General features: G+C 41.8%; 1 protein-coding gene across 2 annotated transcripts in view; it reads right to left on the minus strand.

Moving 5' to 3' along the window:
• Nucleotides 1-4,304: 4,304 nt before the first annotated feature.
• plppr3a (phospholipid phosphatase related 3a) overlaps nt 4,305-13,817 on the minus strand; it is a 32,985-nt gene continuing 23,472 nt past the window's right edge. For both annotated transcript variants that reach the window (XM_022668964.2, XM_049467143.1), the window contains exons 7-9: nt 12,212-12,385; nt 8,080-8,457; nt 4,305-7,973 (exon numbers count right to left, since the gene is read on the minus strand). In XM_022668964.2, coding sequence (XP_022524685.2) covers nt 7,053-7,973; nt 8,080-8,457; nt 12,212-12,385 — 1,473 coding nt within the window. In that variant the 3' untranslated portion in view covers nt 4,305-7,052. The remainder of the gene's footprint in view (nt 7,974-8,079; nt 8,458-12,211; nt 12,386-13,817) is intronic.

Raw genomic sequence — 13,817 nt, forward strand, 5'->3', positions numbered from 1 at the left:
GGGTTAGCTAATGGCATCCTAGTTGGCTGTTGGCTGGTATTGTTAGGGGGTTGCAGTGATATCCAATGTGGTTTTTATGGTCTTATCTGGTGGATGGTAAGTTAGATATTGCTATATAATCTAAGGTGGTTGCTATGATGTTCCTAAGCATTTGACAAGTAGTTACCTAAGTTGTTGTTACGTATTTGCTGAGTTGTTGTTAGAGGGGGTTGCAATGAAACCCTATGTGGTTTTTATGGTGTTCTCTGGTGGATGGTAAGTTATTGCTATATAATCTAAGGTGGTTGCTATGATGTTCCTAAGCATTTGACAAGTAGTTACCTAAGTTGTTGTTACGTATTTGCTGGGTTGTTGTTAGAGGGGGTTGCAATGATACCCTATGTGGTTTCTATGGTGTTATAAGGTGGTTGGGAAGTTATTGCTATGTTACCCAAGGTGCTTGCTATGGTGTTGCTAAGCATTTGACAGATAATTAACATGGTCTTGCTAAGTGTTTGCTATGTTATCCACGTTGGTTGCTATGGTGTTGTAAGGTGGTTTGCAATGATATCCTATGTGGTTTCTATGGTAGTTACTATGGTCTTACACATTAGTTGCTAATAGCATCCTAGTTGGCTGTTGGCTGGTATTGTTAGGGGGTTGCAATGATATCCTATGTGTTTTCATGGTGTTATCTGGTGGATGGCAAGTTATTGCTATATAACCTAAGGTGGTTGCTATGATGTTCCTAAGCATTTGACAAGTAGTTACCTAAGTTGTTGTTACATATTTGCTGGGTTGTTGTTAGAGGGGGTTGCAGTGATACCCTATGTGGTTTTTATGGTCTTATCTGGTGGATGGTAAGTTAGTTATTGCTATATAATCTAAGGTGGTTGCTATGATGTTCCTAAGCATTTGACAAGTAGTTACCTAAGTTGTTGTTATGTATTTGCTGGGTTGTTGTTAGAGGGGGTTTCAGTGATACCCTATGTGGTTTTTATGGTCTTATCTGATGGATGGTACGTTAGTTATTGCTATATAATCTAAGGTGGTTGCTGTGATGTTCCTAAGCATTTGACAAGTAGTTACCTAAGTTGTTGTTACGTATTTGCTGGGTTGTTGTTAGAGGGGGTTGCAATGATACCCTATGTGGTTTTTATGGTGTTATCTTGTGGATGGTAAGTTAGTTATTGCTGTATAATCTAAGGTGGTTGCTATGATGTTCCTAAGCATTTGACAAGTAGTTACCTAAATTGTTCTTAGGTGTTTGCTGGGTTGTTGTTAGAGGGGGTTGCAATGATACCTTATGTGGTTTCTATGGTGTTTTTGGGTCGTTGGTGAGTTAGTAAGCTATGTTATCCAAGGTGGTTGCTACGGTGTTCTTAAGCCATATGGTGTTCTGGAGGCCATCAGGTCCTAAACAGGACAGAGTGCCCTTTGCGACAGAGAGAGTCAGTCAGCGACGGGTAGAAAGATCTCGCCTTTAGTAGAGAGTACAGAGAGTGCGGCTCAGAACGAGAGGAGTTTATCTGCAGACCCAGATAACGGATCTCCTGCGGGGTGTTAAACAGCTCCTGGCACGGATTAAATAGAATTCCAAATTGGTGCGACGAGAGAAGAGGATTTCTGATTTCCTGTTCTGTCTGTTTCTGAGACGGAGAACAGAGCAGGTGGTTGTATTAGACTTGTATATAGTAGGTTTGTGAACATCTGCTCAAAATATCTGTTAATGTGCAGATTTGAGCAATTAATAGATGTTTGATAGGCCAATTTTATTATCCAATTATCTGTTCATATATCCTTCCCCTGTCACTTGATATAATGAACCATCACTAGGAGGGTGAGGACAGGTGAACACCCCCTCTGATACATGTGAAGTTAGACTCCACCTCTTTTTCCAAGCTCTGATACATCAGCTGAATGACGAGCTCTTCAACCACAAAGGGTTAAAACATAGAGTCCGTTAAAAAATTGAATGTTTTTTTCATTATTTTAAGTGTGTATTTTAGATTTTTCAAAGTAGCACCTTGCTTAGATGACAACTTTGCACATATTGGCTGGATTTTCTCCGTCAGCTTTATAAGGTAGAGACACCTGGAATTCAGGCATTCAGTTAACAGCTGTGCTGAACTCGTCAAGAGTTAATTACTTGAATTTCTCGCCTCTTAATAAAGTGTTTGAGAGCATCAGTTAAAGTAAAGTAGTGAAGAGATAGAGTTACAGGTATACAGTGAATAACTCTATTTGATTAATGTTATAATCCATATTATGAGAAGCAACAACTACTTAACTAAATAAAGAAGACATGACAAAGAAATTAAGGTCAGTCAATTTGAAACATTTCAAGCACTTTGAAAGCATCATCAAGTGCAGCTGCAAAAGACCATCAAAAACGCTATGATGGAACTGGCACTCATCAGGAGCGCCCCAGGAAAGAAAGAAAGAGCAACAGTTCCCTCTGTTGCACAGGATAAGTTCATCAGAGTTACCAGTAGAAAAATTCAAATCCTATATTACGCTGCTTATCCATCAGCGGCTGGAGTCTGAGAGAGAGCACACTAGGTCATGCTCTCTGGTTGCTTGGTAACCCCCAGTGCGATCCTGGTTGGAACAGACGGCTGGAGGAAACTGACCGGATCATTCACACTGTGAAGATTCACGAGCAGCTCATTTACAGGAACAGCAGGAATCCACCAAAGATCCCTGAGGTTAAGCAGGCGAGAGGGTTTTGAAAGGCTGGAGATGGGAATCCAAAGTAATGTCATTTTTAAAAAAATATTATTTTAAATAGACTCCATGTACCTCAATGCAGGCTTATTAAAAGCATTCTTGATTTAACATAAAATCCCAATAAAATATCAAACCATACAATGAATAGAAAAAAAAAAAAGCTAATGTTGCAGATCTGTTGGAAAAAGTTTGCATAAAGACTATGGGTTTGTGCACTGCTATGTGGCGTTAAAAATTCACATTCATGTACTTGCCATATAATTATGTGTTGTATTTTTCGCATCATAAGGCGCACTTAAAATTCTTTAATTTTTCCCAAAAAATCGTTATAATCCGGTGCTCCTTATGTATAAAATCTTTCATTTAGGTATTAAGGAGCAGTAAAGCCACTCTGCTGAAGTACAGCATTATACAGGAGTTTCAGTGAAGTTTCCAGATTTAAGGTTTGAACAGTATTAGCATTAGCCACTAACTGTGCTAAGTGCTAGCTTTTCTGCCATTTAGAGGTGAGTGTTATCAGACTTTAGCCTGCTGCTATCCCTGGCTAGCACTGCTAAAGCAGTATTAGCATTAGTCGCTAACTGCACTAAGCGCTAGCTCTTCTATCGTTCAAAGGTGTATATCGGACTGTAGTCTGTGCGTTTACAGTTATAAAACAAGCTAGGCAGGACAAACCACTAACTAATATTATCGTGCATTAAAGGAACACTTAGCATTCCTCAGTGTAGCTCTGTCAGGTGGCATTTACTAGCACAAACTGCTGCTGGCGCTAGTGGTTAGCCGCTAATGGTTATGCTGCTGCACCCAGCCTTAATGGAAATCCGGAAATCTAAGCTTACTGTGAAAAAACAGAAGGGCTTTACTCACCCAAATACACATTTTTTCAGAAGAGAAATATGTGAAGATTAACATCCAGCACTCGTTTGATTTTAAACGATTTCTTTTTTTACTTAGCTTAGATTTACACCACCACCCAGGGCGAGACCTGCTGAATTAGAAGCAAAACATTGCGACACCCCTGTTCCTTACTAGTGTTGATTAATGCACCTTATAGTGTGAAAAATATGGTGCATGGACTTTGCTATGCCCTGTCTTCATCACTTATGTGGGTGGAGTATCGCTATACGCAACATTAATTGTTTTGTGGAAAAACAGACGGAGGCATGTTGTCAGTTTAGCTGATTCCAAGTGTTGAATTCTGCCTCAAGATTCACTGCCAAGATAGCAATGAACATCTGACTGTTTGAACATCTGTCTAGGTTTGTTTCAGTCAGTGGAGCACCTGAGTTTTCTGTTGCCAAGATATATAGCAATACACCAGAAATGTACCAGATCACACCTCACTCCCAGACCATTGGGGTAGATATATTTAGAAGCTCTGTTGCTATTTAAAGGTGTGAAATTAAACAGGGTGTAAGATAGGAATCGGGGTCTATCAGATGTCCTCCTTCCCCCACAGCTTGTTTCTAAAATTGAGGTTTTCGTTTTATATGGGTGATTCCTTACTTTATATTTCTGTTTCCTTTCTTTACTTTGACACACCCTGTATAGAGACCCAGCATGTTCTGAGTAAATTAGCGACATCCAGGCGAAAGTTAGTATAACAACAATTTTATTTTGTTACCAAAAGCTCAACAACACTCAGCGTTACGAAAGCTTCTCTTGCTGATATACAACCTTAGTCCTCCCACCCAACGTCTAGCACACACATAAATAAACACACATGCAACACACACACAGACAAGTACTCACTGGTTAAGTATAAAAAAGAGTCAGCGGACCTGCTGAAGCCAACCGGTCCGGTAAAAAGCTGCTCCTCGGCACCTCTGTGGAAATCCGCGTAAATAAAACCTCCGATAAACAGCAGATTTCCACTCATGAATTAAAAAGTCCATGGCACAATGACAGACGGAAAAGGTATAAACATGTTAGCGATGGAGTTTCGGCTCTTAAAGTGAAAGTATCTGACTATTTTACACAGTTTACCCCACTAACCCCAAAATATAGTCGATCAATTAGCCATGACCTGTTGAGTGCTTCCTCAGTTTTACAATGGAGCTACGAGGCTAACTGCTAACTACAGAGGTTGGACAGGTTGAGATTTCTGTTTATAAGTAAGGGTTAATCTACAGTTACAGTAGATACAGAATCACCAGTGTCATCTGTTGTACCCATACTGTTGCGTGACACGCCTACACTTCAACACCGCTTATTTTTCGTCTTCTATTGCTTCTTCTATAGGTGATGAGAGCCTGCCTCAATGTCCTGTAGATGGTTTCAAGGACAGACATCTAGAAATCAGATCAGTTGATCTGGACTGAGACCCCCTGTTTGATGACCAAGGTGGTGAATTCGATGCATCTTACACATCTGCTATTTTGGATGCAACTAAAGAGGAAAGTCTGAGGGTTTGGAACAACTATTACTATTAACTTCATGAAGACATAGGTTCCATCCCCAGGATGCCACAGCCAACTGTCAGTGGCAGGAATAACTATCTTTTCTGTCTTTTAGCAGTTAGCATTGTGCTCCGAGAGTAATTAGCTGCATTAGTGTTGTGTTATGGCAGCTTAATTGAGAAGTAGTGAAGCTTCATCACGTCTTGGCGGAAGACTGTGATAGCATGTAGCTTCAGGTGATGGAGTACTTCTAGATAGTTTGACACTTTGATTACTCATACTGTCCAAATGTTGGTGGATACCCCTTCTAATGAATGCATTCAGCTATTATTTGCTGCACTTATTGCTGACACAAATGCACACCTACATCTTGTCTAGTACCTTGTCAATAGAATATAAAACAATGGGATCCTCAGGGACAGATTATGATATTAAGTCTACGGCATTGAGTACTTGGAATTATGGAGCTCCACCTAATACTTTTGGATGGGATAAGTTAGGAACTTATGGGTAATGTTGGGTTGTACTTTCATTCCATCCAACATCTTGACCTAACACTTTTGTCACTGAATGCCATCAAATCCTGACAACAATTTTCCCTCTGAAATCTAGTAGAAAGTGTTTCCTGGACAGTAGAGACAGTTACTTCAACAAAAGCAAGATAAACTCATTTTAATACCCTTGATTTTAGAAGAAACTGTGAATAAGTAGCTTCCAAAACTTCAGACTTGTTTATCGTTCATAGTGCACAGTAGTTAAAACTAAAGAAACAACATTCAGGCTGGCTAATCGACTAGATTTGATATAAGTAAGGGGAATCTGTGTAAACGTTTCCTTTAAAAGGAACGGTTCCTTTAAAAGCATCCAAACAGATTCTTGATGTGGATCAGGAGGTGCATTAGTGGGACTGAAAGCGATCAGAGCCTCCTGATATCTGCGCTAATTTCAGTTTCATATACCACTCGGGCAGATTCGTGACAGTCTCCTTCTCGATGGTCAGATTTGAAGCTTTCGCCCCAGATTGCGGGCGGTCTTTGCTGTTCCCCAGGCGTCTGTGCTCGCCTGTTGGCTCTTCTGGGTTGTGATCCACTCCAGATGCTCTGTATGAGATGGCCAAGAGCTTCCAAACTCATGAATGTAGCCACACTGAACCCCCACCTGCTGCAGCAGCGACCACCAACTCTGGTGAAGGGTAGGTACCCTGCCTAGCACTTTTGTACTTCTGATTGACTTGGGAAGAGATAATTTATTTCCCTCAAGCTTTCCCTCAAATAACAGAAACTCTGATTTGCAAGAGCAGTCGTTTCCAGGACTGCTTCTGGAGGCCCACCTTTTTTAACTAAACTTTATTTGGTTATTTAGGGATTAATAACTACTTCGATTAGTCAATCGATTAGACAAATCACTATCGATTGCATTAGGTATTCTTTTTACCTCATTTTCTGTCCACTTTTTAAGACCAATTACCCAAAAACACAATGTTTATATGAACTCCCCCATCACTGGCAGCAATGCTCCCAACACTAGTACGGTCTGGACGAATGCGTGTCTCCTCCGATACATGTGTCAATCAATGCAGCATCACAAGGCAGCATCACTGCACGCTCAAAGGAAAGCGCCAGATCACCAGCTTTGAAAAATCAGCTTACAGGCAATCGCTTGCCAGAATGTTCAGACCTGGGTTGGAAACCATGAAGGACATTCTCAGTGAAGTCGCTGTGCAGGAATTTACTGTACATCTGCAAGATCAGGGTTGGTGACCACTGTGCCATTTAAGAAAAGAGTCTACTGTTCTGCTCTGGAGAACTTTCCACCTGACCTGCTCCATATCTTCCCCGTGAGATGACCAAAAGGGCCACCCTTCATCCCTCCCCTCCTTAAACACATGACTGTATTCCCACCCAACAGCGATAGTAAAAAAAGAGTCCTGTTCATCGTTCCACTTTACAAAGCTCCATCCTTAAACCGTCGGTCCGTTTGCAAGTTCTTGAAGAAGTGATCTGGCTCTGGATGAGGCTGCCCTGGCTCCCAGTCCTTGACTGAGAATGAGGATTTGCGGTGGCTGTGGCTGTCCATCAGCAGGTCTGGGTGAGGAGGTGGCGGAAGCAAACCTTGGTTGGGATCTTCTTCCATTTTAAGTGGCCGGTACTCCTGTCTGGGCAGCGTACGGCTGGTCTCATGCATCTCTGTGCTTCCGTTGGTACTGCTTCTCCAGTCCCAGGTGTTTCCACCTGTCGAAGACAGTCGAACCACAGGGTGGTGAGGTGCGTGAGCATCGACCGTAATGATGCTGGAGCTGTCCCGGTAGTATGGTGGTTCCGATCCTGTGCTGGACGTGCCACAGGACGAGGCAGTATCAGAAGACTTGGGCGTGCTGACCGCAGTGACTTGTCCAGCCTGCTGTTTAGCCATGGCGACAACCTGCAACATCCGTGGCTGGTTAGGGAGCCTCGGTGGTTCTGGAGTGGCAGCTGGCACTGGAAGCCCTTTCTCTGTCATGGACAGCCACTTGGCCCTGGTGGTGGCACTTTTCGGAGACACTGGTGGAGGTTTGGTGGCTTCCTCTGGGATGTGAACCAGTTGTGGAGCACCAGGTCTCGGGGGCATCGACACTCTGGAGCCCCCTGGTGGTGCAGCAGTTGCACCCCTGCTTGCCTGCATGTTTGGATACAGGGCAGTGGAAGCTGTGCCCATGTCTGGCTCCTCCTTGGACTCTGTCTCCTCTTCGTCTTCCTCTTCCTGCATGTCGCCGCCCTGCTGGTCATCATCCATCAGACCTAGATTCTGCATTTCCACCGACTTCTGCTTCCACTCGGATACGAGCTGCTTGGAGCGCTGAGGATCCCCAGGACCGTGAAAGTACGCCTGGGTGATAAAACAAACAACCAACAATTATGTAAACTTTTTTAATATCCTAGTAATTTTTCTAAATTATATGGAATTAGTTATAATTAGTTATAAGAATTCCTACGTGGAAGGTCATGTGACGCTGGGCGGGTTCCTCCGGGGCATTGGCGCTGGCTCTGGGCAGGGTGTTGCTGAAGGTCAGCATGGTTTCTTTGGCCATTGGGCTGCGAGGGGCGAGGAGCTCCACGTCCGCGCTCGCCCTCTTCAGACTCCCCATAGACGCCTTCTCCCGCCGGACCTTTCGGTTCAGCCCGGCCACGTGGGGCGGAGCCATGGCCAGCTCATCGTTGCTCTCAGAGGTGTGTGTTTTCTGGTAGACGGAGTCGTGCCCTCGCTGGGTCAGAGCTCGCAGGGCGTCCTTCTGCTGCGGCCGGATCTGCTGCTTCACGAGTCGAGGAGGACAGTCCTCAGATACTTTGAAGTTTCCGACGGCGTACAGAGCCTGGGAGACACATCAACAGATCAAAGACCTAATAGTGCTTTTTAAACCCCAGTGATTTCACCATGTCCTGAATACATTAAAACACCTGCAAGGATCGGGAGACCAGATTTACAAACAATTCAGCTGAAAGCAGAGCTACCATTCTCTACCAAACACTATACCTGTCTACCAAACACCATTCTTTACCAAACACTATACCTGTCTACTAAACACCATCATTCTCTACCAAACACTATACCTGTCTACCCAACACCATTATTCTCTACCAAACACTATACCTGTCTACCAAACACTATACCTGTCTACCAAACACCATTATTCTCTACCAAACACTGTCTTTTTCTACCAAACACTGTACCTGTCCACCAAACACCAATCACTACTAAAAACTATCCTTCTTTACTAAACACCATCATTCTCTACCAAACACTATACCTGTCTACCAAATACCATCATTCTCTACCAAACACTATACCTGTCTACCAAACACCATCATTCTCTACCAAACACTAAACCTGTTTACCCAACACCATTAGTCTCTACCAAACACTATACCTGTCTACCAAACACTATACGTGTCTACCAAACACTATACCTGTCTACCAAACACCATTATTCTCTACAAAACACTATACTTGTCTACTAAACACCATCATTCTCTACCAAACACTATACCTGTCTACCCAACACTATCCCTCTCTACCAAACACTACAATTTTTACCAAACACTATCGCTCTCTACTAAACATTATACTTCTCTTCCAAACATCATAATTCATTAGCAAACACTATCCTTCTCTTCCGAACATTATCATTCTCTACCAAACACCAACTTTCTTAACCAAACATTTTTTTTCTTTTCCAAACACCACAATTTTCTACCAAACAATATCCCTCTCTACTAAACTCTATTCTTCTCTACCAAACACCACAATTCATTAGCAAACACTATCCTTCTCTACCAAATACTACCATTCTCTACCAAACTCTATTATTCTCTACCAAACACCATCATTTTCTACTGATCACCACCATTTTCTAGCAAACACTATTCCGCTCTACCAAACACTTTCTCTATAAAATGCCAACTTTCTCAACCAAACACTATCTCTTTTTACCAAACACCACTGTTTTCTACCAAACGCCAACATTCTTCATCAAACACTATCCTTTTCCACAAAATATGATCAGTCTCTACCAATCACAGTTCTTTACCAAACACTCTCCTTCTCTACCAAACACTGCCTCCCAACCCCAACAAACACAACGGTTCTACACTCTAAACCATCTTTTTTAAATAAACAGCATAATTCCCCTCTAAAATTATTTCCACCACTGATTTCTTCCCAACACCATCCCTCTCCACCCACCACCACCGTTCTTTAACAGTGTTTTTTTTTTTTGTATAAATAAAGTAAAAAGTGAAGATGTTCCTGGGTTAGGAATGTGTTTTATCAGCAGGGGAATCACAGAAGCAAACAGAATAAGTTTAGACTGTTAAAAATAAAGCAAAACATGACGACAGGAGGAAGACATATTATTTATATATATATATATATATATATATATATATATATATATATATATATATATATATATATATATATATATATATAAAATCATATGCAGTTTTACAGACACCTCCAACTATTCATTCCTGATCCAGACAGAGACAGGAATCTATTCATCTGTTTGCAGCGAAGCATCCTGGGAAAAAATAACATGTCAGAGGGAGGAGTGTGTAACGGAACGACAGAGTAAGAGAATAAAAGAGGGAGTGAAAAGCGAGACTGTGTGAAAGTGAGCGGGAGAGAGAGAGAGAGAGAGAGAGAGAGAGAGAGAGAGAGATCTGTGAAATCGGTCGGGCGAGTCGGGGAAGATTTCTCTCGCTGTAGAAGAACACAATCCTATATATAGAGCTCCAGTAGACGGCTTAGGAAACACAGCGAGAAAACGGCAGAAATAACTCCGAGACTCGGTGTCTGACCCAGAATCTCAGCTCACACACTACACACACTACACACACTACACACACTACACACACACACACTCCACAGCCATAATTAAATCTAAAACTGTAACCACAAGTAAATGCATTAGGAGCACCGTTCCACTACCAAGAGGTAACACTAATAACAGAGGTGCACTAAATCATATTTAACTCAAAATACTCAAAATATGCTTTTATCCTGCATTTCAGGCCTGAAAATGCTAGAAAATGCAGCGACCAGGGTCCTTGCACCATTTTAAAAGTCAAATTTAAAGCTTTTTAAGACTGCAATAAATGTAATTTAGGAAGAATTTTAGGTAGAAAATAATTTGTTGCACTGGAAATCAAAACTTATTGTAGCTAACTTGCTGTCAACGTTACTATGATATCTAGCTCCCTGCTAATGTTAGCTAGCTAGGCTGCTAACCTTAGTTTTCTATCCCTGGTATAGTAGCTAACCTTAGTCCTCTCCAATAATGTAGCTTGATAACTCGCTGCTAATGTTAGTATGTTAGCTAGCTCGCCGCTAATGTTAGCATGTTCTTTTCCATCGGCATTATACGCACCATCTGGAAATGTAATACCTACAGCACATTTACAGTAAATTTAAGACACTTTAAGACTTTTTAAGAACCTGCAGGAACCCTGGCGACTCGGTGGAAAGTGCAGTGCCTCAGTTCTGATACATCAGCTCACAGACGCAGCCTTGTGCTGATCCACATCACCCTAGGAGTGATGAGGGGAAAGAGCACTATCTACTGTACCCACCCAGAGAGAGAGCAAGGCCAATTGCGCTCTCTCTCAGGGCTGCAGCAGCTGATGGCAAGCTGCATGACCAGGATTTGAACCAGTGATCTCTGAGCCACAACACTTAAAAGATGTTTTTACAAAAAAAAAAAAAATTCAAGACCTGATATAAGCATACAGTATATTGCTTTAAACAAAGTCTAAACAAACTTTTTTTTAGGATCATAGATTATATTTTCTGTTGTAACATAATCATAAAGTAATCAGGATGTAACATCATACCTTATTAAAGGAGCTTGCTGACTTAATGCCTTGGAACCTCTAGCCTTGGAATCTGCCCGCCACCATTTCCACACTCTGGGTTGCCAGGTACAGACAATAGTATGCAAACAGTGTATAGCGTACATGGAAACGGGTAAGCTGATAATTAATCTGCTGAAAATGTAATCACTGATCTTCAGTTAGGTTTGCTAACCATAGCTGGGTATCTCCAACACTCATGTAGTAGAGATGGACATTGAAACGTACTGTATATATATTTACTGATTAGCTACAGAATTAGAATCGTTTACGCTTGCTTGTGTATCAATCTGGCAACCCATGTGAAAACTCTACCCAGTGTTGGAAATTGGACTTTTGGTTTTAGCTAAGCCTTGTGCTCTTACCCTTTAACCTTTACATCTTGAAGTTACTAGGATGATTTAATGATATTATGGGCTGTAGAGGGACAAATATTCAAATCCCTTCCTATTTTTCTTTGAGGAATATTGTTTTAAAACATTTAAATCATTTTCTCATATGTTTGTTACAAACTAGAAATCCGCTGCACATCTTTACTTCACAAAACCTTTCCTGGATACGAGATTTTTTTCCCCAACAAACCTTTTGAAATATGTTGCAAGCTTTTTTTTATGTTAAATACCTTCCTTCCCCTTTCTGATTTGTGTTTCTACTTATGTGACATTATTCTTACTCAAAACACACACTATGATTGATAATGTGCTGCAGATATCGTACCAGATACACAGCGATTCCTGCACCGATGACGAATCCCACGTAGACGTCGATGGGGTGACTGCGGTACTGGGTGATCTGGGTCAGGCTGGCCAGAGCGGCGGCGATGGCGAAGGCAAACACCAACACAGGCTTCAGCAGCTTAGTGCTGTCCGAGATAGTGGAGTTAAAGTACATCTGCAGGAAAGAGAAGATCACAATGATTACCGTACTGAAACTGAAGCTGTTCTCTATAAGGAAAACCTTACATTAATATCATTATTTCATTAATATAATACCAGAATATTTACTAGGGATCAACCGATGTGGGAATTCTGGTGGTATGCAGTTGCTTGGTATACAGGTGCATACCAAGGTGAGTCATATTTTGGCAAAACATTCCAGAGTAGCATCACAGCGACTCGGTTCTGATACATCAGCTCACAGACGCAGCATTTTGGTGATCGACATCACCCTAGGAGTGATGAGGGGAAAGAGCGTCATCTACTGTACTCACCCAGACAGAGAGAGCAAGGCCAATTGTGATCTCTCAGGACTCCTACAGCTGATGGCAAGCTGCATAACCGGGATTTGAACCAGCGACCTCCTAATCATAGTGGCAGCACTTTGGTCAACTGGACCACTGGGCAACCCCCTCTCTTCTTCTTTTGTTAAATGGGTTACGAAAGCCTACCTCAACTTTTCGTAATTGGTCTGAAAGTCTGATCCACCCAAAGAAGTGAATTGCTTTTACACTGCAAACAAACCGGACTATTGTCCAGCTTATCTAGGCTGAGACCACCTCTTTTTGTTTGTGATTGTGTCCACATTAACACATGCTAAAACCCTTGAACTTCACAATCAGTGCAAGGAAATTAAGAACATTAATGCTGTATTGAATCTCCTATACTTGACACTAATTGGTTGGTAGAAGGACACAATGCCGTGTGGTCATTTCTTTCATGTGTTGTGCCGAGTTCTGTCTCCCAGCCAGAATTGGAAAGAGCATCAGAGTTTCCCCTTGGATTCCTTTTATTTCTGTTTATGAATAAGTTTTAATCTACAGTTACAGTAGATACAGAATCACCAGTGACATCTGTTGAACACATACTGCTCCAACAAGATACAAAAAGCTCAAATCTCAGAGGTTTCAGCTGCAGTTTCCACTGTGAGGAACAGAGTGAGGAAATAAAAGAACCACAGACACAGTTCTAGTTAAAGACCTGAAGCAGCAGAACAAGAAAAATCTCAGATAATCAGAGGAGAAGGATGGTGAGAACAGTCATAGTCAACCTACAGACCTCCAGACCAGCTACAAAAATCTACATCATCATCCTGCAGCAGATGGAGTCACTGTGCATCGTTCACTATTCACTATTCACTATTCAGCGCACTTTACACGAGGAGAGGCTGTATGGGAGAGAAATGCAGAAGAAGAAGAAGAAGCCTTTTCTGCGCCACAAACAGAGTCACTTGAGGTATGATAAAGATAAAGCTAAAGCACATTTGGACGAGCAGCTTCTGGAATTTTGGAATAAGGTTCTGTGGACTGTTGAAGCCAAAATTTGGAGAGTTATTTAAAGGGTGGTTATTAATGCATGGTGGAAAAAGTTACTTTTTCTTACCACCA

Source organism: Astyanax mexicanus, chromosome 18 (assembly GCF_023375975.1).
Source record: "Astyanax mexicanus isolate ESR-SI-001 chromosome 18, AstMex3_surface, whole genome shotgun sequence".
Classification (NCBI taxonomy): Eukaryota; Metazoa; Chordata; class Actinopteri; order Characiformes; family Acestrorhamphidae; genus Astyanax; species Astyanax mexicanus.